Genomic DNA, 26,947 nt, shown 5'->3' on the forward strand with positions numbered 1-26,947 from the left:
GAGTTAATTAATTCTAAAGCGCGGTCCTTCTGCCTTCCCTGGACATGCCAAGAGCCTCTTAGAAAGGGCTTCAGCTCCAGGAGAAGAGAGGAGAAAGGGCAGGAAAAGTACCTGCACTCTGAGCAGGGACACAGCTCCTCCTTTGGTCGTTACGTCCAGCATGGGTCTGTCCCTTTGGCCCAAACCTGAGTGTGACCGTTTCTCTGTTTTTTTCCAAAGAACCCTTCTGTGCTGTCGCTCAACCCCATCCGAGGACCGGAATCGGGAGGCACCATGGTAACCATCACAGGCCATTACCTCGGGGCAGGCAGCAGCGTGGCTGTATATCTGGGCAACCAGACCTGCGAGTTCTATGGGTGAGATGGGCTCAAAGGAGCACTGGAAGGCTGTACGTGTGAGGCGTGTGCGTGCCTGTTCCGGGCGTGTTCACACAGGTGCCCGCCCCTTTACTCCCACGGTGTGGGCCACCACGTCCTGGGCCCAAACACCATTCCAGTCCCTGTGAGCAATCCATCCCACTACTCAGTTTATAGCAATATAGACCACTTAGTCAATGTATCTAGGGGCTAGATACTTCTAAAAATAATGAGAACGAGGGCCGTAAGAGCTGCTGATGGGGAAGTTCCCAGAAACTCTTCAGTCACCATCAGGACCCAGCATTCATTAGGTCCCCACTATGGGGACTCGAGAAACATGGAGACTACATGACCTCAGTCCTCAGCAAGCACACAGCCTTATCCTCAGGGCATCTCTTGTGCATGAAAACCTGAACAGCTGCTATTTGCTGGATACTCCAATGAGGCCTTGGGGATATAGAGAATCCTGAGAGAATCCATGGGTGAGAACCCAACGTGCTCAGTATTAGCCAATCATCTCCTCCGGTTATAAACTCCCTGAGGGCAAGGACTGTGTTCACTTCTCTGCATAGTAGGTGCTCAGTGAATACTTACTGAATGACTGACCAGACTCTAAGCACTGGCTAACTAGCCTATTCTAGAAAAATCCAGAAAAGAAAAGATCACCCAAAGCCCACGAAGCCCTGACCCCTGCCCCACATTCTCCAATCCCCTTCTTCAACGTGTTCCCTCCCTCGTCCAACCAGAGTCGGATCTCCAGTAAAAAGAGGCACTGATATACACCGATAAGGGATATGTTCCGTTGTGTACAGTATGAAGGAACAGAGCATTTTGTGGGCCATACATACCCTCAGACTGAGGAAAATCGCCTCTGAAGCCAGAGAGCTCTCCTCATTGCCAATGCCTTTCTTTGCAACCCTCTTGCTGTCTTCCTGTCAGGCGGTCAATGAACGAGATCGTGTGTGTCTCACCCCCGTCATCCAACGGACTGGGCCCAGTCCCCGTTTCCGTGAGTGTCGACCGAGCCCGCGTGGATAACAACCTGCAGTTCGAGTACATAGATGACCCCCGGGTGCAGCGCATTGAGCCGGAGTGGAGCATTGCCAGGTGAGGCAGAGGTGGGACGGATAACGCCCAGCCGCCACCTGACAGAACCCCTGTCTTGTGAGGGGGCCGGGGTCGAGGTGGTAGCCGTTTGAGAGGGCTTTTAACCTAACCCAGCCTCTGCTTGTTCCCAGTGGCCACACACCCCTGACCATCACAGGCTTCAACCTGGATGTCATTCAGGAGCCAAGGGTCCGAGTCAAGTTTAATGGCAAGGAGTCTGTCAACGTGAGTAACCGCTGGTCCGCCTGGCCCTCCCTATAACCACAGCTCTGCGTCTGGGTTTGCAATGTGATGAGGTCCGCGTTAGCTCCCTCTTCCAAACAGATGCACTGGAGCAGCCGTCTATGGGGGAAGAAAGTTAGTTCAAGACCCTGAGCTTGGAATCATGGCCCCAAACACCTGAACCTTCCAAGGACTCTTGCAATGACAGCATAATCATTTCTCGTCAGAGGGCGAGTATATAAATGTACTGGCTTCTGAGCTTAAGAGAGAGCACAGAAGGGCTCCTGGTTTCATGCTATGTTTGCTTTGAGGTCCCGTAAGAAGCAGTGTGGAAGGGTGAAGAAATGCTGGCTCCAGAGGCAGATACATCTGAATTGGAAGCAGGACGCTGCCCTCCATTAGTCGTACGACCACGATCAAGTCGTTTAACCTCTGTTATCCCCTATTCTCCGCCTGTGTAAACGCTGACGATAAGACTCTCCTCGCCGATCTGTAACGCGAAGCCCTTGGCGGGCACTAGGTTAGCGCTTGATAAACGGCAGTCACCGCGAGCAGCTAGTCCTACCCCGGCTGCGAAGGTGATCAGTCGACCATTTTACTTTACTCCTCGGTGTGGAGCCATGTAACTTAATTTTTTTTCTCTACGGACGTTTGTGGTTTTTAACGAAGTTCCCTATCATAAAAGTAGAATGTCTGAGATGTCGTTACACATTTTTTAGTTAGTTCTGGTGGCTTCCCCCTCAGTCTTGTTAGCCGGTATTCTCCGAAACACTGTTGTATTCGTAATTATAGCCCAGGAGATGCTATTATGGCCATTATTTTTCATATAATTGCTATTATTGCTGCTTTGACCTCAGGGGATTGAGTAGCTGTGATAGAGACAGGAAAGATGGTTCTGTGCCTGCCCTTTTATCCCTGACAGACCCCCCCACATGCTGGAAGCTTCCTTAGGAAACACAGAAAGGCACAAAATGACACAGCATTTGAAGGCAAGTTCTGGAAAAGTTACAGGGATCATCTGGTCCACCCCCCTCGTTGTATAGCTGAGGAAACTAATGCCAGAAAGGAGTAACGGCTTGCCCCCAGCCATGAGGGTAGCTGGAGGCAGAAGCAACCAGATCCCCCCAAAACCTGGACTCTTCATTACCAGACCCCGTGAGATGCTGGTGATCTGGTTATGGTGTTCCATCAAGGCAGACATCCAGGGACACCCGTATCACACCTTTAGTTTCCACCCTGGTCACAGCTCTTTGGGCCGGGAGAGCACGTGCCTCCTTATCCCAAGTGGAGAGCCTGATCCGGGGGTAAAAAGACCCATGCTCCCACTCCACTTCCAGACTGAAGCCAGTGTTCCCAGTAGCTCACAGACCACCTTGTCAAACTCCAAGGACTAAGTGGGAGGAAGGAAAATGAGGGGTGGAAATGGGAACAGTGGACTGACACTCAGGAAGGATAAAACCCCTAAATAAATTAGGTACGTGTTTTGAAATAAAGGTTTTACTATTACTCAGGTATGTCAAGGCCAACAGCACAGGAGGCAACTGCCATTGGAAAGATAGTTTGTTATACTCACAGACCCCCAGGGAAGGGGGCTTCCACGCCAAGGGGGACGCACCCGGGGGTGGTCTGGAAGCAGAGGGAGGAAAGGGCACTGTGGCGAGAGCCTTTATTATGGCTTCTGCAGGAAGGAAGCATGAAGGCAAGGTAAACAGGCTTAGGGTTGCCCAGTCCGAATCGTTTTAGCGGCCTCTGGGGCACGGGGGCTGTTCCTGACTGTACCGTGCCCGGCCTGGTATGATTAGGGATGGGGGATGGGTGCTCAGAGTATGGAAAAGGAGGCGGTCGGGGGTCTGGGCTCCGGACTGATTGGTTTGCATTAGAACACGTGCTCTAGCAGGCAGGTTGTTTGTGGTCTCTAGGCACTGGCTGGTCCTGGGAGGGGGACCCCTCCAGGTCGTAAGGCCCCAGATGTCACAGCAGTAGAAGTACAGGAAGTAAAAGACATGGTCAAGGCAGCACAGAGTACGTATGTGACTGACGAGGTTAACCTCCAAAGCCTGCGGCCTTAGTCCCCACGAAGCCATTTGAAGAGAAGACTGGTCTGGAAAGGCCTTCCCTATACCTGACATCCATCTGCAAAGGCTAAGGTCCTAAGTGTCCTCTGCCCTCACCAGGGTGCCCCTGCAACCCTGAGCAGGAATCTCCCCAGCAGTTTCCCCAGCCCACCCACTGTGCCCTCCGTGTTTCAAGGAGTTAAGTGATAGTTCCTCCCTGTTGAGAGCTGGGGGTCCTCAGGCTCAGTAGTGACCTGCCTGGAGCCTGCAGGCGGACAGGCCTGGAGGAGCCACCTGGATGTGGTCTCTTCATCAAGCCTGGCTCCACAATGGGAAGGTGGTGACCTCTGCCCCCTGCCTTTGCTGTCGGGAGCTCTCTGTCAGGAGCGGTGGGGACAGAACTCTGCCCCCCGCCCCCACAGGCACCTCTTCAGCCCACTGGGTCTACCTCTTGCCTCTGGATTTTGAAGCATCCCCAGTGAGAAGTGAGAAGGGCCAAGGCAAAGGCCGCAAAACCCCCAGGAATTTTGGCAAATAAAGTGCCGATGCAGCACCGGGCAGTTAACGAACAGAGCCTGCTTGTTTGGGAGTGATTTGCTTATTCAGAGAGGAGTCTGGTCTAGGGAGCGCCCCCCCACCCCCGCCCGCCTGGGCATGCAGCCCTCAGCAGGCTGTTCTAGTGAAACTCTTAAACTCGCTCTGGAAAGTGGGGGTTAACACTTGGACTTGGGGGTCTGACATAATCTCTGTGCCAGGGTCAGCTTCTCTGCGATTTCACACGGGGTCTTGTTTTCGGAACATGAAGCTCGTGTGTGTGTGTGTGTGTGTGTGTGTGTGTGTGTGTATGTTGGCCAGACTCACGACACATGTGAACCTGCCAGGACAGCGTGTACTTGAGCAGGCCAAGCTCTCCCAGATGCCCTTGGCTGTTGCTGGGACACCCAGAGCCCCAACCAGGACCGTGCTGAGCGCAAGCCAGGAGGAGAGCGCGTGGGAATCGGGTTTTGTCCACATGCCACGCGGGGTCCTGTGGCGGTTTCTTCGGTCCGGCCACCGCCCTGGACAGCCCTGGAACTAAACCACCAGAGAAGGGAATGGCGCCGCTCACGCTAAGTAGAGGCCAGCTCAGCTAGGATTTTAGTACAGACACCAGGGTCTACCCAAAAAGGAAGGACATTATGACCTCAGTATCCGTACCCGGGCTACTCCCTTGTGCAGAGTGAGGGGGCGCCTGGCTGTAGAAGAGAGAGATCCTGAACAGAATGCTTCAAGACTTGAAGGATTCTTTTTACTCATCAGTGTATTCAGTAAACATTAACTGAACACCTACTAAGTGCTGGCAGAGTGCTCATCTCATGCTACTCCCTGCGCCCAACACATACACACCCTGTCTACACTGCTGTCCTGCTTTGTCCTCAAATTCCCTCCTCCCCAGGCCTTTGCTGCCCTTCCTTCTGCCTGGGACTCGTTGCCCCACCCCTCCCCCTCCTTGTCTAGGAGAGTCCTACTCGTTCTTCAGGTTACATTTCACTCCTTCTGTGCAAGGAAGAGTGTCCCTGAGTCATCCTCAGGCCACGGCCATGCGCTCTCTCTCACACACACACCCTCCTACCCTGCCTGGTCCTTGCCCACTGGGCCTTTCACACAGGCACTCATGTATTTAGCGGTGCTCGAACCCCTACTGCAGTCCGGTCCCCGTCTGGGACTATGTTATAACGCGTGTTTGGTCATTTGTCTCCTCCTCTGGACGATGACAGTGTCACTAGATGGCCCCAGCTGCTAGCATAGCGGCTGACACAGAACAGGCCGTCAAACGACGTTGGTGAATGAATGAATGAGGTTAACATGTGTGCCCCAGTCTCCGAAATTTCACAGTCCTTTTTCTCAAGGGGCTCACCGTCTAATGAAGACAACCAAGTAATCAGGGGGTGACAAGCCAAAGCAAAGAGAGGGCGGGAGGTGGTAGTGTGACCCCCCCCCCCTCACTCGATCTGCATTTAAATGCTGCACTCTGGGCCTCCCAGGTTTGTAAAGTTGTGAACACCACCACCCTAACCTGCCTGGCACCCTCTCTGACCACGGACTACCGGCCCGGCCTGGACACTGTGGAACGGCCAGATGAGTTTGGATTCGTCTTCAATAACGTCCAGTCCTTGCTCATTTACAACGACACCAAGTTCATCTACTACCCCAACCCAACCTTCGAACTGCTCAGCCCTACCGGAGTGTTGGATCAAAAGCCAGGATCCCCCATCATTCTGAAGGTAGGATGGGCAGAGAGCAGTGCCTGGCCCGTGCAGTGATGGTGACAGCCCCCCTCACTCCCGGCCTTTCCTGTTCGCCTCTCTGTGCTCACGGCCTCGCAAAGCTGCCATCTCCCCGAAAAGGGAGCTTGTTTATAGATATTGACCCATCCAGCCATATATCTGGCCCTTGGGATTCTCAAGGAGCACTTTACAATGTTGCTGTTTGTTCTTGTGAGCTTTGGGACGCGAAAGTTCGGCAGCGCCTTGGAAGCAAACACTTCCTTTCATTGACCGCTCCCATGGCCACCGTAGCCCGCGCGCCTATTCCGAGGGGTCACGGTGCCCCGGAACGGTTCGTCCACCTGTTTTGTTACTTTCCTTTATATCCCACGTGCTCTCCTCCAAATGCTCCCTGGTTTGGAGTCTGTCTCTCCTTCCAGTCTTCTTCCCATCCCTTCCTCCCTTGCTTTCTCTCCTCTCCGCATTTTCTCTCTCTTTCTCTGGAAATTGGGGCTGTTTGAAGTTTTCCCCAGAAACTCTGCACGGAGTCGTCTATTGGTTTTTGCACGGCTGCCCTTCCCCCCGTGGCTTTCATCTCTTTTTTAGGCAGTTAACTTCTGCGTCCCTGCGTCAATTGTTCCTTTTAAGATTACTGTTCTCCCCAGGGCAAAAACCTCTGCCCTCCTGCCTCTGGAGGTGCCAAACTCAACTACACCGTGCTGATTGGAGAGACCCCGTGTGCTGTCACTGTGTCAGAGACACAGCTCCTCTGCGAGCCTCCCAACCTCACGGGGCAGCACAAAGTCATGGTGAGTGAACCCTCTTCCCTTTATGACCCCCCCACCTCCTCGCCGTGCATGCATGATCTGTCACAAAGTGAGGCTGTCCCGTCTACTTCCTCCATAGCCCCTCCTCATCATGTTCCACATTGAGATGGGTAGAAGTTGAGAACCCAAGAAAGGAAAGGGAGATGATAAGCAGGAAGTTGTTTCATGTCCAAGTCTGTACTGTGTGGCCGTGGTCACTCATTGCCCTTTCTGAAACATAAGGATCGATGGCATGCCAGGGCTCTACAGCGTCTGTGTGTGTGCAATGCACAGGTTCACGTGGGCGGGATGGTGTTCTCTCCTGGCTCGGTGAGTGTCATCTCAGACAGCTTGCTGACCCTGCCAGCCATTGTCAGCATCGCGGCGGGCGGCAGCCTCCTGCTCATCATCGTCATCATCGTCCTCATTGCCTACAAGCGGAAGTCTCGAGAAAACGACCTCACTCTCAAGAGGCTCCAGATGCAGATGGACAACCTGGAGTCCCGCGTGGCCTTGGAGTGTAAGGAAGGTAGGTGGAGGCACTGTCTCGCTTCCTGGCCCCATCTTTCGTCACCAGTCCTTTACCGCCTCCCGGGAAACAGCTCTTATCGCTATTTCCATCCCTCCCACCCTCAGCCTGTTTTCCCAGAAACTTACTTTGCTTTTAGCATTAGAGAAGTCCCATTAAGAATGCCCAGGGCGAGGCCCCAGGTCTGATCATCTTGTTCCCGGCCTTCCTGAGCCCTGACTCATCTCCCAGTCTGGGAGCCTTTCTCTCCCTTTCGGAGCCTCGGTCTCCCCACAGTCAGAGCCTCCCAGGCTCGGCGGTCGGTTGCTATATGTCCCCCAGATGGGAATCCGGCTCCTGTTTCTTGCATAGCTGCTCTCAGAGCATGTGGAGGCAGCAACAGCAGGAGAGGCAAGGGAGCTCTTCACCTGCCTCCGGCCTTATCTCCTCCCCTCCCCCAGGGCTTGTTTTCCACCCGTGCCACAGGCTGAACGCTCTGAAGGCCACCACTCGCTGGTGGCCTCGGCCGTGGACACACGTGGGAGTAGCGATTGCTTCCTTCCATCTCCCACGCAACCACAGCCTCGAGGTGACACATATACCTGGTGTCCGGGCTCTCTGGGTAAACATTTCAATTAAGAATCAAAACGTTTCTCCCTTTGCTGCAAACATCAGGATCAGGAACAAGCCCTCTGCTGGGTTAAAGGGAATGGCTGGGCTGGGGCCAGGTGGGGAATGGCTTCTCCGGTGCCAGGGCAGGGGAAGGGCGGGGAGAAGGGCATTAGGCAGACAGACCTGCCACCGAAGGAACGCTCCCCTGTCAGCTGAGGGCCTGATGGCTGGGGCGCCGCAAGGCTGGCTTTGGTGTTCTTAGTTACCTGTGTGTGTGTGTGTGTGTGTGTGTGTGTGTGTGTGTGTTAAAGTACACATAACATCACATAAAATCTGCCATTTTAACCCTCACTGTCTCCACACCCTAGGGCTCTTCCTTCCAGCTAGGTAGCATTAAGTACATTCACATCCTTATGGAACCACAACCGCCATCCAGAACTTTCTCTTCCTCCCCAGCTGAAACGCTGCATTCATTAAACAGTAACCATGGCCCCCTCCCCACCGGCTGCTGTCAGCCACCATTCTACTTTGTTTCTATGAATTTGACTTCTCTAGGACTCTCATATAAATGGAATCACACGGTATTTGTTCTTTGCGTCTGGTTTACTTCATTAAGCATAATCCATGCTGTGGCACCCATGTGGTTGCAAGTGTCAGAATCTCTTTCCTTTTTTTTTTTTTTTTTTAACATTTATTCATTTTTGAGTTACAGAGCGTGAGCAGGGGAGGGGCAGAGAGAGGGGGAGACACCGCATCTGAAGTAGGTTCCAGGCTCTGAGCTGTCAGCACAGGGTTCCAGTTTTTCCACATCCTCGTCAACACTCATTGTTGTCCATTTTTCTGTTATAGCCATCCTAATGGGCGAGGTCTCATGGTGGTTTTCATGTCCATTTTTGTCCAAGGTCTTTGCATCTTGATTCATTATTCTCTTGCTTGGAAGAAAAAGGGGAGGGAGGCTGCCTGTTCTGCGCTTGGCTTCATCCCCTTGGCCGCTGCCTCTCCGCTGTTTCGAGAACCTGCAGCCCCATGCATGATACTAGTCATGCTGTTCTTCCCTTTTCTTTGTTTTAACGACACTTGTAATACGCAGAAAGAAAAGGCAAAATTAGGTGTTGGCAGACAGGAGGAAATGATACAGAAATCGCCCACGTGCCTACCACCTAAGAAGGGAGGCCCGGAGATACCTCACACCTTCTGGAGATGCAACCCAACAACCCTCCTTGTCTCCACACCCCAGGCCTTCACAGACGTCTTCTCCCGCCTTTCCCCTCCCCTGCCCCGGGTCGCCCTCCTGAGCCTCCCTGTCTCCTTGCATTTTCATAGCCTTTGCTGAGCTCCAGACAGACATCAATGAGCTGACCAGCGACCTGGACCGCTCTGGAATCCCCTACCTGGATTATCGTACCTATGCTATGCGAGTCCTGTTCCCCGGCATCGAGGACCATCCCGTGCTGCGGGAGCTGGAGGTAACGCCTGCCTCTCTCCCCAAGTCACCCGGCAGGAATGCTGGACCTGGGAAATGCAGATGGGGCCCAATAGCTCAGAGAAAGGTCAGGAGTAAGGAGGAGAAACGGCTTACAACAGCATCCCCCCCCCCACAGGGATGTTTCTCATCAGGCGGATCACGGCCAAGGTGGGGGTGGGGGGGCACCCAGGCTCTTTAGGATGATTCCAGGGGAAGGCTGATTGTCATTTTTTAATTAATGACTAAATTAATTAACTACGATTCTGCCACATTCTCAAATGGATTTAAGGGGGCTTAAGGAAAGACCTCCGATTCTGTGAAGTTTGTTTGCTCATTTGTTGGCTTGTTTTGCCAAAGATAATAAATCAGGGCAGAGAGGATTAAAGGGAGACTAGCAAACCAAACAAGTCTGATGGAGTATCTCCTGTGATACCCCTGGGACAGGCGGACGGACGGCATCCCCTGCGAGGGCTCTGCCTGGAGCCGACCCCCACAACCGAGGGGGCGGCCAGAGTAGATGGTGGACCTCAGAGCCCAGCCATTCCTACCCCATCGCGGGTGCGGGAGATGGGGCGGGGTGGCTGTAGGCGTCACGGACAGAGTCTTACAGCTCTCGCCACGCAAGACCCTCGGGGAGAGGCCGGGCTAGGAGGCCGGAAGCCTGTCCTCTGAGGGGGCGCCCGTCCCGTCCACCCCAGGTGCAGGGAAATGGGCAGCAGCACGTGGAGAAGGCCCTGAAGCTCTTCGCCCAGCTCATCAACAACAAGGTGTTCCTGCTGACCTTCATCCGCACCCTGGAGCTCCAGCGCAGCTTCTCCATGCGCGACCGCGGCAACGTGGCCTCGCTCATCATGACCGGCCTGCAGGGCCGCCTGGAGTACGCCACCGACGTCCTCAAGCAGCTGCTGTCCGACCTCATCGAGAAGAATCTGGAGAACAAGAACCACCCCAAGCTGCTCCTCCGCAGGTGCGCCCCGCGGCAGGGGGCGGGGAGGGGGGCCGGGGTCGCAGCAGGCTCGCGGGCCCTGCTAGAGCGGCATGACAGGCTCCCCATCGCAGACATGACACCCACGCGCAGTGGCCTGTGTCCGCGCCTCTCGCGGCGCAGAGTCTGATCTCCCCGTGGCCCCGGGAGGCTGTGTCTGCACCTGCTAAGTGTGAAGGAGGAGCCCAGAGCTCGGCTCGAACCCCGGCTCGAACCCCGGCCCTGCCACCTGCTAGCGGTGTGGTCCTGGGCCCATGACGCGGCCTCTCTGCTGTTTATCTTCCTCACTGACAAAATGGCATCGGTAACACTGTCTCCCAGTCTCTGTCCCTCTTTGTGCCTCTAGAGCTGCACTGTCCAGTGTGGTAGCCACACGTGACTGTGAATTAAAATGAACTACAAAGTGAAATTCCGTTCCTCCGTCGCGCTAGCCACATGCCAAGGGCTCAGTCACCGCATACCGGCCACCATATTGGACAGCGCACTTAGGGAACATTTCCATCCTCGCCGAAGGTTCTGTGGGACAGAGGCTGGCTGGAGATTTGCTGCAGCCTTTCCCTTCCGCGCCCAGTTCCCAGGACCCGAATCACCAGCAGCCACCACAGGCTCCCTCCGCCTTTGCCATTTTTACTGGCAGGAGAGAGGCCTGGAGACCTTGGCATCCATCCCCCAAGGCCACCCTCCCTGGAGGCCCCAGGGAGCAGAGCAGAGCTCCTGAGCCCCTCTGGCAGCAGAGGTTGGAAGGCACCATCCCCATTTCTCCACCCTTCTCTTTAGCCTGCTCCCAGCCAGGTCGCAGGCTTCCAGACCCCACGTGGGGTGAGGAGGGAGGAGGAATGGCTTTGTTTTATGAGTTCTGAGCCCCCATCCTGCCAATCTGAGCATTAGAAACTCTCATTAAGAACTGTTGTATTTAAATTAGAGCTAATCTCAGGCACAATGCAGGGAGAGGGTGCTGGGAGGGGCCAGGGGACAAAGCTACAATTTCTTCTGCCATTGTCACTCTCTCCCAGGCCCAGATTGCAGAGCAGCCCTGGCAAATGCCTGGGATTTACGGCAGCCAGAGGGTATAATTTGCACTACATGTAGGGTGTTAAAATACCCTTCGGCATCCCCATCCCCATCACGGAGGGTCTGTTACATCCGCTTTGTTCCTTCCCCGAGTCCCCAGATCTGCAGCCCAGGTTGGGGGATGGGGAGGGGCGGTGCTTGCAGAAGCAGATCCCCTGTGCGCTGAACACTCATGCACACCGCTCTCCACTTGAGTGGCTGGGATCCACAAGCCCACTCGATAGCAGTAACGACAGCTAATACTTAAGGAAGAGTGCTCACGGGTGCCAGGTGCTATTCTTAGCGCTTTACATACTTAACTCATTCAATCCTGATAACAGCCCTGTGGGATAGATATTATCATGGTCCCCATTCAAAGATGGGGAAAACGAACCCAGAGACTGTGGAAATGACTTGCCCGGGGAAATGACTTGCCCGAGGTCACGCAGGCAGTCCGTGGCAGAGTCAGACTTGGAATACTGGCAATCTGATTCTGAGTGGCTGGAGGGGCAGGTACCAGGGTCCTTTGGGGTATGAAAATGGAGTATTTAAGCATGCAAGGAATCCCAGAGGGACAGAGAAACTCAGTTGATCATCCTCAGGCCGGCAGGAAGTAAGGAGAACTGGTCATTGATAGCCCTGTGGAAGGGGGTACCTGGCACCTTCCTATGCAGACCCGTAGTGCCAGTTCCACAGGGAATTGTGGCCCAGAAAGAAGAAGCCTCTGGCCTGAGGTCACACTTCTTGCTCTGGTGTCCTGGCTCCCAGCCCTGCATGCTTTGATGCCCTGTTGCTCTCTTGGGCCACGGTGCGTACAAGCCAGACGACCCCCCTCTCGAGACACCCTCCACAAAGGACCGCCCCTCACCTCTTCTCCCTCCCCAGGACAGAGTCTGTGGCTGAGAAGATGCTGACCAATTGGTTTGCCTTCCTCCTGCACAAGTTCCTGAAGGTGAGATTGGGAGCGAGCCGGGACCTAGAGCTGAGAGTAAGATGAGAGGGGGGGCTGCTCCAAGCCTGGCCATCGGGGCTTGCAGGGGGACCCCTCAGGAGTAGTAACCTGCCTGGTGGGGGTGCTCCAAAGCAAAGCAGGCCTGGGAACATGGCCGGGAGAGGGAGAGGAGGAGACTGGTGCCCCCGCACAGCCCACGCCCTTGCCTGTGCCCACAGGAGTGTGCGGGAGAGCCACTGTTCATGCTCTACTGCGCCATCAAGCAGCAGATGGAGAAGGGTCCCATCGACGCCATCACGGGTGAGGCCCGCTACTCCTTGAGCGAGGACAAGCTCATCCGGCAGCAGATCGAGTACAAGACCCTGGTGAGGAGGCTGGAAACTTAGGGGACACAGCAAACCTCCTGTCTCAGATCCATTCTCTGCCCTCTAAGCACAAAGCCAATCAATAAAGAGGCTAGGATATGGCCTGGGGGCAAGTCTAAGGGGCGTGCCAAGTGTTCCAAGAGTGTGGCAGACATGCCTTTGTTTCCCTTCCCCATCTCAGCTGGTGGGCCTAAAGAGCCCTGTCTGTCTCAGTTTACCCTGGATGATATGGTGGGGGTGGGGGTGAGACCCCTTCCATTAGGTATGGGGAAATTAGCATTATGGGAAAGAATATGAAATTGCTAATTCCTAACATAGAGGCTTTGAGAGGTGGGTAACCATCCCTGGATACATCTGGAGCCATCTCTGAACCCCTAGGACGCCTCATTCCGGGATTACAGTGGCTCTTACTAAGCCAACCAGGAACTAGAAAGTGGAGTCCCAATTCTTTGAGAAGGGCAGGGTACCCATGGCTCAGGTTATCATTTGGCAGATGGCAGGAAGGAGAGAGAACCCGAGGCATGGACATTTCTCTTGTAGGGAGGGTAAGTCTTAAAAGGGGAGTAGTCCAAGGGCTTCCTCCCACTCCTTCAAGCTGTCCCTTGAACTCCTATCCTGCTCCCCCTCCGTCGTCACTTGTAGATCCTGAACTGCGTCAACCCCGACAACGAGAACAGTCCTGAGATCCCAGTGAAGGTGCTAAACTGTGACACCATCACGCAGGTCAAGGAGAAGATCCTCGATGCCGTCTATAAGAACGTGCCCTACTCCCAACGGCCAAGGGCTGTTGACATGGACTTGGGTAGGAGGCCTGGGCTTAGAGTGTGTGGGCAAGGGGTAGAAAGTGGCTTCCAGGAGGGCCTTTGGGCCATGGCATGGAATGAGGTGAGAAAATGAGAAGCCCCGTCCTGCATAGGCCCCTCCTGGGGACAGTCCTGCCCCAGGCAAGGGGCCGTAGGAAATACTTCTCCCAGGGCACTGCTTGCTCAGATGTGGCCACCTCTGGTGAAGTCCACACTTCTCCCCAGCTGCCTTGACCCCATGGGGCCCTTGAAGTCTCGAAGCACTATGAGTGGCAACAGCTGGGGTTGCCAGGCCCCTAGAGGAGGCAGGACTGGGTGACTTTGGTTCACAGCCCCCCCTCCGCCCCCTCACCTACACCACCCCCTCCCCCCAGAGTGGCGTCAAGGCCGGATCGCCCGGGTCGTGCTGCAAGACGAAGACATCACCACCAAGATCGAGGGCGATTGGAAGCGGCTGAACACGCTGATGCATTATCAGGTGAGGGCAGGGGCTTTGAGCCGCGACCTTTGACTCCCCAAAACGTTCTTTTCACTCCAGGGTTTGCTCTCAGGCCCTCAGAAGCCTGGAAGAGATTTTCTCATCTACCCCTTCCTCCTCCCCTCTAAGTATAAAACAGAGATTTTCAGCCATGGCTACCTATGAGAATCACTAGGGAAACTTCTCAAAAAGACGAGTGCCCCGACCCCGCCTCGAGAAACCGACTTAAGTGGTCTGGGTGAGGCTAGGCATTTCTATTCTGTGTGTCTCTACCTCCACCGAAAAATGGCATATTGTGAAGTCCTCTGAAAGGACACTGACCGTGGGTACCTGCTGCTTTCTGTCCTCAGCATCTCATCAACGCAGCTTACACTTCTCACTTGCCACGGAGCAAGAAATTGGGTAGACTTGTCTTCCGGGTCTTGCATTCTGCCACTTACTAGCTGGTGTCCTTGGGGAAATTACTTAAGTCCTCTTCTTTCTCATCTGTAAAATGGAGTTCAAAGTGATCCCCGCCCCATAAAGTTGTGTGAAGTCGATTCAGTGCAGTAAAGTGTTCAGCACAGAGGCAGATGCACTGAATGAATGAACAGTCAAAAAAAAAAAAAAAAAAAAAAATTCCGGCAAAAGAACAAAAGATCCAGGAGTATCTATTCCTGCCTCCCCTTCCCTCCCATGGTAACGACTGCTCTCGTGGCTGGGGGTCTCTGTAAGATTAAGCACAGGTAGGCTGGTTGGGACTCAGGAAAAATACTGAAATAGAAGCTGGAAATGAGAGACACCGAGGGAAATTAAACCAACCAGAGGAAGCGCCGCAGGCTGTGAGACCCTACGGGATTGCCTGATTAATAACATCCTCCCAGGTCCACGCCGCGCACAGGGAGGGTGCGGAGGGACTGGCAGGCACCGGGTTGCCATCAGCCAGGCCACTGGGGGTCCTGAAGGCCAATAGGAGCTGGCTGGGAGGCTCCGAAGCACAAAGGAAGCTAGTGGGGGACACTGGGGACAGCCCCAGAAACGCTCCTCTGCAGGCTCCATCCGCCTTACTGGCCTGCGTAAACTGTGCCGGGTCCCTGACCACACCCAGCCCCAGACAGAGGAAGTGTGGTGTCTGAGAAGAGTAAAGGCTTTTCAAGCTGTATTAAAACCCCCGCTTCTGCACTCACTGGTGGTGTGTGACTCTCACCTCTCAGAACCTGGGCTCCCCATCTGTAAAATGAAGATGACAGCCAGGGCTTGTGAGGGTGGTTGGAAGAATTAGAAATAACAGGTGAGGGACACGGGAGGCAGACTTATAGCCATTCCCTGTTGATTCCGCCCCCATCCCGCTCACACGGTGCCGATGCGTCCTGTAGAGCACTTGTAATGAGCTGGTTATAACGGCAGAAGAAAGCGCAAAAGAGAATAGCATTGTGCCTTCAAATCATCAGTTTCTCAAGGGCAGGAGTGAGCCCTTTCTTTTCTGTCTGTGATGCCCTGACGGTTGTTCCTGAGCCGTCCGTCCTAAGGCTTCCAATCAGAATGGAATGTTCTGTTCTTACAGTGCTCATCATACAAAGCACTTCCAATTCCCCGATGTCATTTATCATTCATGTATTCATTCGTTCCTCAAATATTTACTGAGCTTTGCCGAGTGCAAGGTACTTCCCACATGCTGGCCCAGAGTGATGAGAAACACCAGCCATCATTCTTCCCTTTGGGAGACTGTGATGATGATGGTGATGCCCATAATAACCACACTAATGCCGATACTTACCGAGTGCCCACTGGGCGCCAGGCACTGCTGTCGGCCTTTTTGTGTCCTGACCCCTTTAAGCCTCATGATACACCTACATGCCATGAGTATCCCCATCGACAAATGAGACGACAGAGACACGGAGAGGTTAACCGACTTTCCTGATGTCACGTAGCTAGTAAATGGCAGAGCCGAGGTCGGACCCAGCCAAGCATCTTGACCGTGGATTTGCACCGCCTGTCAGTCAAGAGAAAGAAGGACCGAGCACTGAAGACGAGAGAGATTTAGTGACGAGACCTGGAACTGAATTGAACTGTGGTCATTCACATCACCTTGTGAATCTTCCTTTAGGTGACAACAAACCACACGTGGAGAGCATCATCTGTTCTTCTTGGGAGTATAAACCCCTGCCCCTGCCAGGCTTTCAGAGTATCGTTTCTAGACTGCCAGTTGCAAGGAGAGTTCCTGAAGGACAGAGGTGGAGAGGTTCCCTTCAGTTCCAGACCCGGTACCGATGGTGCGGACCACTGGCAGTCCAGGGAGCCACCCCGGCTGGGGAGTAACGGGGCACTGGAACTTTCCAGATGCCATAAAGAGCAAAGGGCCCTTCAGCTTTATGCCATCAAGTCAAAGCATCGCCCCCTTGTTACTCTCCCTGGAGTCAAAGGTCCTGGAAGTCCCTCCAGGAGAAAATCTGCATAATCTTAATTAACAAAGAGATGTTAAAAAACTTCCTGGGTTCCCGCAGATTTATAGGGAGGGTAAAATTAAACACCACTACTAAAACCGGCTATCAGGGAATCTCGTTAGCACTAATGTTCATTTATAGTTTGACTTCCCAACATTTAATTCTTTTTTGGTGGGAGAGAGGGACTGACAATTTAAGACCCAGAAAGATGGTTTTACGACTGGTGCAGCTATAAATCAAACTTATAAAGTTCATAAAAATTGTTAAAATAAAAAATGGTTTAATAGGAATGTTTTATGGCCCATAACATTATTATAGCTGTTTTATTCCCTCTGCGTTAAGGGTTTAATTGGATCGCCACAATTCTGGGGATTCTCCGTTTTTATTGGATGGAGGGTAATCTTAAATCAAAATGGCCCCAAATGTCTTCAATATGGCTTGTCATTTATCAGCCCTTTCCCTCCAGGCCGGGTGCTGAGCCTGGGTACCCTCACAGAGGACAGAGCGACAAGCCGCCTTTCTCTCTGCCTCTTCGAGAGCAGTTGCCCTGTTGGTGGAACCCCTCAAGGTGGTTTTATAGGACCCTGGCCAGAGAAGAAATCAGAGCCAAAAGGGAAAATGGGCTGCAGACCAGTGTGACTTGAAATGAAATCCCAAATTAGGATATAACGAGGAGAACATGTGCTCTGGAGCCTGACAGACCTGGCTACAAAGATGGGCTGTACCATGTATTCATTGTGTGGCTTTGAAGATATTGCTTAGCCCCTCTATGCTTCAATTTCCTCATCTGTAAAATGGTAATAATCGTGCGAACTCACAGCGTTGAAGGGAGGCTTCAGTCTAGTCCAGGCTGTCCAATGGAAATATAATGCCAGCCACATGTGTAAATTAAAAGTTTTTACTAGCCACGTTTAAAAAGTAGAAATGAGCCGATGAAATTGATGTTAACAATATATCTTCTCTAACCTAATTGATTCTAAGATAAATATGATTTCAACATGGAATCAATATGAAAATTATTAATGAGATAGTTTGTGTTCTTTCATTCATGCTAAGCTATTGAAACCCAGCGTATATTATGCGTTTATAGCATAATAATTCGTGTTATAGTTTAGACACTTACAATGTATCTCCGTTCGGACTAACTGAAGTTCAAGTGCGCGATTAGCACAGGTGGCGAACAACTACTGTGTTGGACGTATTGGCGAGTAGCAACCATAGTATCTTCGATATCCCTGAACTCCTTGTGCTCCACCCCACGCCTCCTTCGTTACCTTCTAGAAGTACTTGATAATTCACTTTACCGGTTCAACCACACTCTACCTTTCCTACCCTTCTCAGGTGTCAGACAGATCGGTGGTGGCTCTGGTCCCCAAACAGACCTCCTCCTACAACATCCCTGCGTCTGCCAGCATCTCGCGCACATCCATCAGCAGATACGGTGAGGACCTGGAAAGGCAGCCTGGGCAGCCTGGAGGCGGCTTCTGTGATCTACCACGGACCCCTCACCAGCCCTTTGGACGAGCAGGCAGCCCTCGCAGCTGCCCTTGTCCAGTCAAGGACGTTCGCTCATTTCCTTCCCTCCCCCCTAGTGCAGTCATTCCCGGCACGGCTGCGTCCTCAGAGCTGAGGGAGTTGACGCACCACGTGCCCTTCCTTTGACAGCCTGCACCTGCTGAAGGAGGTTGAGGGGCCCAGAATCAGGGAGGCTCCTGGGTGGTGTTTCCCACATGCCAGTCCTTGGTCCAGTCCCAATTTGTACCTGTTGTCCTGGCTGAGTTATTACTAGCCCCCCTTTACTCCCAAAAGGGTCCCAATTTGGCAAGTAATTGACCATCCTGGCCTATCCACCCCCGAGGGCACAAGGGCCCCCAGTGCCTGCTGGGCCCTGAGGTTACCTTGCTTCACCCTCTCTTGCTCCATTTCTTCTGGCTTTGTATATGCAGGAAGGCTTTGGGTTTTCCAGCTCAAGGACCGAGTCCAGTGGCTCCAAAAATGGCTTAGGCAGTGCCATATTCTAGGCTCCAAGTAAGAAGGACCCATTGACTCCCAAGAGGGAGCATTATAAGTTACAGCTTCTTAGCACCCAGAGTTTCAATCAAAGCCCCTATGAAAATATTGGGCTGACATATTACCTATTGATTATTCTTTGCCGTGCAAGCATCAGGGGAGGAGAGCTCCCATATTTGCAAGGCTGTCTCCAACTCACAGAATTTCCAAATTCCTTTTTATTTTTAATTCGTTTTAATTTTTTATTTAATTTTTTAAATTTTTTTAAAAGTTTATTTTGAGAGAGAGAGAGTGTGCACGCACATGTGCACACGTGCACACACACACAAGTGTGCACAAGTCGGGGAGGAACAGAGAGAGAGGGAGAGAATGAATCCCAAGCAGACCCCAAGCTGTCAACGAGGAGCCTGATGCAGGGCTTGAACTCATGAAACTATGAAATCATGACTTGAGCCGAAATCAAGAGTCGGATGCTTAACCTACTGAGCCACCCAGGTGCCCCTGAATTTTATTTTAAAAGAAAGGGTTTCAGTCTCCTCTGTCATCATGCCAACCAAGGATCCCTACAATAACCCACCAAATATGAAGTCCCAAGGGTCCCCGTCCAATCGCAAGTAGTTTATTCTGAGTGAGTGCAGTAGGCGGGCAGAGATTCTAGAAGGATTCTACAAGCAAGCATGGCGAAATCAGTGTCTCATGGGCTTCCACTGCCCCCTTCTCCTCAGACTCCTCCTTTAGGTACACCGGCAGTCCCGACAGCCTGCGGTCCCGAGCCCCTATGATCACCCCAGACCTGGAGAGTGGGGTTAAGGTGTGGCATCTGGTGAAGAACCATGACCATGGGGACCAGAAGGAGGGTGACCGGGGCAGCAAGATGGTGTCTGAGATCTACTTGACCCGGCTACTGGCCACCAAGGTAACTCCTGCTCTCCCCAACCCGGGAGGGTTCCTTAGAGGGGTATGTCTTGCCCACCCCACCCGCCCACCAGCATAAGAAGGCTTTCGTGGAGTCTGTGCTTTCAGGGGACCCATTCAGACGATCAGACCCAGGTCCCAGAGCAGGCTTTCCAGAGGATCGGGCCACTGCTGTTTTTCCCCTACCCTTTGGCAACGGTTGCAACAATATCATTGCCCCTGGCCCATCAAGACCACCATTACTCTACCAAGGAACTGCTCTCTCGGCTCTGGGTGCCTGTACCTTTTAGGAAAAAGTTAGGGTTTTCGTATCGATGTCAGCTGGATATACCAGCCTCCACCACCACTGCCATTTCTACCCGCTTTCCGGCCACATCGGGAGGGAAAGCATAAAGGCCTGGACCTGCCAATAATTGGAGAGAAGCCTCCCCCTTCCCCATCCCGTCCCACCTGCCCCCGAGTGCTGATGGAAGTGAGGGGGCCACGGTGCTGGAAGCTGTGATCTAAAAGCCGTCTTCCAGCTTCCCTCGCGGAGAACAAATACGCCTGTAAGGATGGCAATTATGTGGCTCATATTTGCCAGCACAGGTCAGATTTCAAATGCTCTCCACCACAGACCCCACAGAAATGCCGCTGAAATTCTAACGCAGTGGCATCCAGATTGCAGCTCTCAGACTCGCTCCCAAAGATGACATAGAAATACACCCTCGGACCACGTGTCTCCAATTTTGCTTTTGCTAATATGCTGATAAAGAGACGAACACAGGACACCAGAAAAAAAGTTGGACGTTTACCTAACCGTCAGAAGTGTTCCTTGAACCTGTCAACTGTGGGATGCAGGCCCGGCCTTGTCCCTGCCCAGAGATCCTCCAGGGCCCCGTGGGTCAAGGCTGGGCCTGGCTGTCCTTGGATCTGGACCCTTTACCCACAGCACCCACTCCCAGGCGCCACTGATCCCAGGCCACTGATACCACAAACCTCCTCACTCCTTTCAGTCAGACCCGTTGCCGTCCTGCCAGGAGGCTCATCGTCCTCCAGGCTGTTCCGCAGACACCCTCTCGTCCCAGCGTGCGCCCGCCATCCCCTGTGGGCAGCCTGGGCTCCGAGGACTCACGGTCTTCCCGTCCCAACACCCTGTGCCTACGCCCGCCCGGCACGGACACAAGCATACACGTGCCATGTGGCTGCCAGTTGGAGGAGAGGTTCTTCCCAGGAATCTGTAGCCTCTCCAGCCCCTCCCCACTCCCCGACACCCCCGCAGCCCCCTCCCTCCCCACCCCCCCACCACACGGTCTGCGCAGCCTGGTGCCGCAGACAAATTTCCAAGGCGGGATCAGTCCAAGGCACCATCTGGTCTGCCCGTCTGCTGCCTGCACCCCCACCCTCCCCCACCCTCCCCTTCATACTCTCCCACCGTCCCTCCCCCAGGGCACCCTGCAGAAGTTCGTGGACGACTTGTTTGAGACCTTGTTCAGCACTGTGCACCGGGGCAGCGCCCTCCCCCTGGCCATCAAGTACATGTTTGACTTCCTGGATGAGCAGGCGGACAGACACGGCATCCATGACACAGATGTGCGGCACACCTGGAAAAGCAACTGGTAAGCCCTCGGGGGGCCCAGGGGGAGCTGCGGCCTGGAGAGGCCGCGAGGTGTGGGAGGTGGGACCGGCCCGGACCCGGGAGATGCGGGGAGCCCGTTCCTCGCGGGGCCGGGTACTCTGAGGTTCCTAGAACAAATAGTGCACATATGCTCTGCATCCCCAACACGGTCCCCGGGCTGCCAGCGCCCAGTGGGGCCCGCCTGGCTTCGGGCCCGGCACCAGGACGCGTGCTTGAGCTCTGCCCTTTCCGGTGGAGATCCTTTCCCAGGGAGCACTTCCTCCCTGACCCTGAGACCTCTGGTTCTCAAGAAAGGATGCTGGAGGAACCTACATAAGGAGCCACCTTTGGACCGAGCCGCACAGCTACGGAGCCAGTCAGCATCAGGCATTCTGAGGGGGGCAGAACCCACGGCCCTTCCTGAGACGGGGAAGCCCTGAACTGAACATAGACCCCGGGGAGAGAGCTTGCACCTGCTATAGATTTGAGCCCACCAACCGGGAGGATGTCGTTGCAAACTTGATCCCTTAAGGCCAAGTTATTACCCCGGTGCCATGGCTTTCAGGAAGCAGCGGGCAGGGTGTCCTGCAGGCGTGACTCTTCCCTAAGGTAACCTCGGCAGCCAGACCGCGGTGGGACAAGCGGCTCCCGCAGGCCCCTGGCAAAGGACTTTTCTCTCCTCGGTTTTAGACCCGCATCGCCAGCCAAGCTAAGGACTGGCTCTCAGGTCAGACGGGGCCTGGCCAAGAGCCGGAGTCAAAAACCTTCCTCCAGGAAAGAGCACCGAGAGGGGAGAGCGGAGGTCCAGGCATGTGGGTTGGGCAGGCAGCCCGCACAGCTGTCTGGAGTCAGCGATCTCCTCAGAAAACAGAGCCGACACAGATGGGCCCCGGCTGTTATTTGGGAATCAAAAATCCTAGCAACCGGCAAAACACTTTGGAAAAAACCAGCCCCCATCCCATATAATCCTTTCTTCTCCGAGATGCGGTGGTTGCTGGCCCTCTGGAGCCCGCAGCTTTGATCACAGGATAGTGAAATGGGGAGATTCCGGTGGCCGGTGGTCGCGGGGGAGAAGCCCACGGCGCGCCTCAGCAGGGCAGGCCTTTCGTCTGGATTCCCGGGGGCAGAGCCCTGCCTGTCTCCTTTGCTTTGGAAGACTCCCCAGCCCAGTGCTGCGGTTTCAGGGAAATGAAGAGAAAGTTCTGGATTATCCCCGTCTCTCTGCCTTCTGTTGCCAAACAGGCCCCCGTCATAGAAATGCCCTGCCCTGGGGTTGTGGCAGGAAGAGTCCCCTTCTCCAGACCTCAAACAGCTAATGTCCGAGGAAAGAATATTAGATGCTCCCCAGAGCTGCCAGAGGAAGGGAGAGTGGAACAGATGAGTCACCTCTCGGCCGAGGCAGCTTCTCCTGGCTACAGGACAGTGTCTGATCCTGTCGTCCTTTGAAAGATAAGCAGAAATCGTAATGGAAGTGTTTGGAGTGGGCAAAGTTGCCCTTCCCAAGACTTGGCATGACTGAGGCGTTTGGGAAAGTCTGGGGCGCTTGAGGGTCAAGAGAAGATGAAGGCGAGAAGAAAGGTAGGCTGGATTTCTGGACCGCCGTCTCAGGCCAGAAGGACAAGCCCGGGAACAAAGCTCACTCACACAGGAGCCCGGGAGTTAAGGCCCTGCGGGCAGCTGGAAGAGAAGAAGCTGGAAAAGGCACAGAAACAGCAGCTGTTCTGATTTTGAAGGGGAATAAATGGGCTTTTCCTCCTTATGGCCTCAGGAGCAGAGAAAACTCATTCTCCTCTGACTGTAACTTCCCAAGCCGCAGAAGGAACACTCCTAACGACTGATCAGTTCCTCTTGGGGTGGGAAAACGCTGAGCTACACTAAGTCGTTCCCAGCATGCCCACAATGGCCTCCTCTCCTCCCTCTGCCCCTGCCCAGATAGAGGAGAGCCCCGGGGAGAGCCCTGAAAGAGGCGCCCCCTGGGGGGCCCACTCCTCAGCCCCACCCACCGGGCCTGGCCTGCCCTGGGAAGTGGCGCAGGGGGCCAGGCTGGGCGGGAGTGCAGGTGGCGCCCTTTGTGGGGCTCCGAGGCAGCGCCTGGGGCTGCTGGCTGCGTCCTTCCGGATGACGGCCATGGCACTGTGTAAAGGGACTCCAGGAGTCTGGGGGCTTTGTTCGAAGCTCTGAGAAAACCGTGCAGTTCTCTGTACTTAGGCTTCCCTGGGGGCCTGGGAGCCTTTGGCAAAGGCTGCCGGGAGGGAACAGAACCCACCTCCGTCTAGCTACCTCTCGGTAGGGATCAGGGTCGGCCCCCCCCCCCCCCCCGTTAGGGTACAATGGCGCCTCTCCGCTTCTCCCAGGGTCAAGAATCAGGCTAAATTAGCAGCCCTGGCTGGCCCAGTCCTCTGTGATTACATTCCCTTGCCCTTGGGAGAGAGAGGTTTCACTTGTAGAAGGAGGAGAGGAGTGTTAGTGGATGACACCAGGGGCACGGCGGAGGCTCGGCCCTCAGGGTCCCTTCTGCCTTTACCCACAGCCTCCCTCTGCGCTTCTGGGTGAACGTGATCAAGAACCCCCAGTTTGTATTCGACATCCACAAGGGCAGCATCACGGACGCCTGCCTGTCCGTGGTGGCCCAGACTTTCATGGACTCCTGCTCCACATCAGAGCACCGGCTGGGCAAGGACTCCCCCTCCAACAAGCTGCTCTATGCCAAGGACATCCCCAGCTACAAGAGCTGGGTGGAGAGGTCAGTAGCTTCCCTGGGACAGGTCCACACCCCTGCCTGTCTGCTCCATTCCCCACGCTGTGGGCTTCACTGAGGACTCACAACCGTGTTTGAGGTACCTTCGGATCTCAGGTTCCCCTCTTTCCCCCTTGTCCAAGCTTTCTGGTAGAGGAAGGAGGGGAAGCCCTGTGCCCTTGGAGCTCAGATCATTATCATTCTGATTACCTGTTATTGAGCACATGTTAAGCAACCAGTCCCGTGATAAAGATTTTTTATGCACCATCTCATGATAATATCCAACAGAGTGGCAGAGTAAGTATTATCGTCATCGCCATTTGACTAATGAGGAAATTGAGGTACAGAGAGGCTTAGTAACTTGCCCAAGGTCACCCAGCTAGCAGGGAGTAGAGCTGGGATTGGAATACAAGGAGTCTGGTTGGAATCTGGTCAGAGTCTGGGCTTTTATGCATTCTGGGGGCGGGGGGGGGCACTATAGTGGGAGCTCGGAGCTGGATGGAGTCTGACCTCCTGAGCAACAGTCTCCAGGCCTTGCCCTTAGCTTGAGGCAAGAGGCCAGAGGAAACACATCAAAAGAGACATTGGAGGCAGGAGTAACTGGGGACATCCAGTGCTCTCAGGGGCCCGAGGTCAGAGTAGTGTAGGCAAATGTGTGCCAGGTCCCCATTACGGAGTCTGTCCTCTCTATGGCAGATACTACGCAGACATTGCCAAGCTCCCCGCCATCAGTGACCAGGACATGAACGCCTACCTCGCTGAGCAGTCCCGTCTGCATGCTGTGGAGTTCAACATGTTGAGTGCCCTCAATGAGATCTACTCCTACGTCAGCAAATATAGCGAAGAGGTAAGGCAGGGCCCTGGAGGGGACAGAGACTGACACACAGCCAGAAAGGCAGTTAAACAGAACGCCTGGTCCAGCCTCTAAGTAACAGCGACAGAGGGTAATTTAGAGAAAACACTCATGGAATCAAAAACCCATGAGCTCAAAAACCATTACCATTCCCTTAGAAGGTAGCCTTATCGTCTCCAACTCATCCAATGCTTTCTTACACATTCCATTGTCTTTCACTCTTTGGTAACATAATAAACAAGACTTTGATGATGTAATTATTTTTCCTTTCAAAGTGTTGGACAATTAATTTCATTCCTTCTTAAACAGTGAATCAGACTATTCTTTGCACTTGGGCACATCCGTCAGTTACATTTTAGGTACGCAGGTGGACCTTAACATGAGGAGAGGTTGAATAAGACAGCTTCAGAGGATTTACAAGACCTGCATTGACACTGTACCTGAAATTAGCATTAGTAATAATAATAATAATGATAACGATAATAGCTAACACTTAGCACTTCGTCGTATATGCCAAATATTGTTTTATTTCTTTGAAAAAAATTTTTTTACATTTATTCATTGTTGAGAGACAGAGAGAGACAGAGCACAAGCGGGGGAGGGGCAGGGAGAGAGGGAGACACAGAACCCGAAGCAGGCTCCAGGCTCTGAGCTGTCGGCACAGAGCCCGACACGGGGCTCGAACCCACGAACCGCGAGATCATGACCTGAGCTGAAGTCGGACGCTTAACCGACTGAGCCACCCAGGCGCCCTTGCCAGATATTGTTTTAAATATGTTGTTTTAAGATACACCCAGGCACAGATGTGCCTAGGCGGCTCAGTCGGTTAAGCGTCCGACTTCAGCTCAGGTCATGATCTCGCGGTTCATGCGTTCGAGCCCCGTGTCGGGCTCTGTGCCGACAGTTCAGAGCCTGGAGCCTGCTTCGGGTTCTGCGTCTCCCTCTCTTTCCTGCCCCTCCCCCGCTTGTGTTCTGTCTGTCTCTCTCTCAAAAATGAGTAAACGTTAAAAAAAAATTTTAAAGATATCTCCATATACATATATACACTCAATCATTTACATGATTTCAGGTCATGCTCCTTAGGGCGGGATGGAAAGGCAGAAAGAAGGACGAAAGACTCAGCACATGGCTTCTTCTAAACTGAGTTCTGAAGTCTCCCCCACCTCTGTTTTTGTTCCTCAGCTCCTGGGGGCCCTAGAGCAGGACGAGCAGGCCCGGCGACAGCGGCTGGCGTACAAGGTAGAACAGCTCATAAATGCCATGTCCCTGTCCATTGAGAGCTGAGAGACGGAGCCTCACGTTCCCGGGAAGAGGGACCCATGCAAGCCGTCACCCTGCGAGTCTCAGAAGAAGGACAAGTGAAGGGGATCAGACCCCAGAGCTTGGTGTCCCCTGAGACCCCATCACGGGGAGAGGGGAGGGCCCCTCTCCCCACGCCAGCCACGTTTCGTCACAGCCGGTTCCCGCAGGGAGAGACCATGGGTGCCGTCCCTCCACAGTGAGAACCAGAGAGAAGCAGGGGCCCAGAGAAGGCGGTTCTTCAAGCCGAGAGGCACGAACTGGGGACAGTTCTGCCTCTGTGACTGCTGCTTTGCATGAAAACTCATTTGATGTATATTGGGGAAATAATGAGAACTTTATTTAATTTTTTTTAAGAAAAGGAAAAAAAAAAACAGAAATAAAACAAAAAGCCTCCCTGTTAATCCCGTCCAACTTCTGTTTCATTCTGATTTCTGCCCCCCTTCCTTCTTCCCTCCCCCCTTCCTCGAGTGACTCCTCTTTCCACATGCCAGAAAAAGCCTACAAAGAGAACCTGAGAGAAATTGGAGGGAAAACGATCATTTCCTTTCCCTTGAAATTACGAGAAAATGAGGAGGAGGAGAAGAACGAGCACAAGTTCACCCCAAACACTTCGCCGAAACAGAGGCCAGGAAAACCTGGAATTATCCCGGCAGCCACAGGAGCATGGGAGCTACAGAGCGCGGTGCAGACGGCAGCGCTGTGGAGGGGGCTCAACCCGGCTGGCTGGGCGCAGAGCTTCACCTGCCACACCCCCGTGGGCTCTCATCCCTGGAGAGGAGCTCTGTGTCCATAGAGTTACCAGTGCTTTTTGCTACGGCTTTTGTGTGCGTTTTCCTCTTGTCTCATCTCAAACCTCAAGAAGCGAGGAGCTGATCTTTGGTACTTTTCCCTTTGGTGTCTGTAAAGTTACTAGGAGACGCGGCGGAGAGCTGGGCCTCTCCCAGACCCGACGCCTGGCCTCCCTGCGGACACCGGGCAGCTTCGCCTTACATCAGTCACGGTCCTGAACCGGGCACCCTGGGGAAAGGGCCTGGAGGTGTGTGGCCCCCCCGGGAGATTCCATCTGGGAGCTGACTGGGGGACATGGGTGTCTGGCTTTAG

The 26,947-nt window shown here is 53.8% G+C and overlaps 1 protein-coding gene across 1 annotated transcript in view; it reads left to right on the forward strand.

Annotated features, from left to right (window-relative positions):
• The window catches only part of PLXNA2 (plexin A2), a 206,771-nt gene extending 180,524 nt beyond the window's left edge, over positions 1-26,247 (forward strand). The window contains exons 15-32 of the mRNA XM_078440905.2: positions 220-356; positions 1,296-1,463; positions 1,595-1,688; positions 5,764-6,003; positions 6,651-6,794; positions 7,086-7,320; positions 9,235-9,377; positions 10,075-10,343; positions 12,297-12,363; positions 12,582-12,728; positions 13,371-13,530; positions 13,906-14,009; positions 17,774-17,873; positions 19,168-19,358; positions 20,786-20,955; positions 23,485-23,697; positions 24,388-24,538; positions 25,727-26,247. Coding sequence (XP_078297031.1) covers positions 220-356; positions 1,296-1,463; positions 1,595-1,688; positions 5,764-6,003; positions 6,651-6,794; positions 7,086-7,320; positions 9,235-9,377; positions 10,075-10,343; positions 12,297-12,363; positions 12,582-12,728; positions 13,371-13,530; positions 13,906-14,009; positions 17,774-17,873; positions 19,168-19,358; positions 20,786-20,955; positions 23,485-23,697; positions 24,388-24,538; positions 25,727-25,828 — 2,835 coding nt within the window. The 3' untranslated portion in view covers positions 25,829-26,247. The remainder of the gene's footprint in view (positions 1-219; positions 357-1,295; positions 1,464-1,594; positions 1,689-5,763; positions 6,004-6,650; positions 6,795-7,085; positions 7,321-9,234; positions 9,378-10,074; positions 10,344-12,296; positions 12,364-12,581; positions 12,729-13,370; positions 13,531-13,905; positions 14,010-17,773; positions 17,874-19,167; positions 19,359-20,785; positions 20,956-23,484; positions 23,698-24,387; positions 24,539-25,726) is intronic.
• Positions 26,248-26,947: the final 700 nt, after the last annotated feature.

Source organism: Panthera onca, chromosome F1 (genome assembly GCF_046562875.1).
Source record: "Panthera onca isolate mPanOnc1 chromosome F1, mPanOnc1 haplotype 2, whole genome shotgun sequence".
Taxonomy (NCBI): Eukaryota; Metazoa; Chordata; class Mammalia; order Carnivora; family Felidae; genus Panthera; species Panthera onca.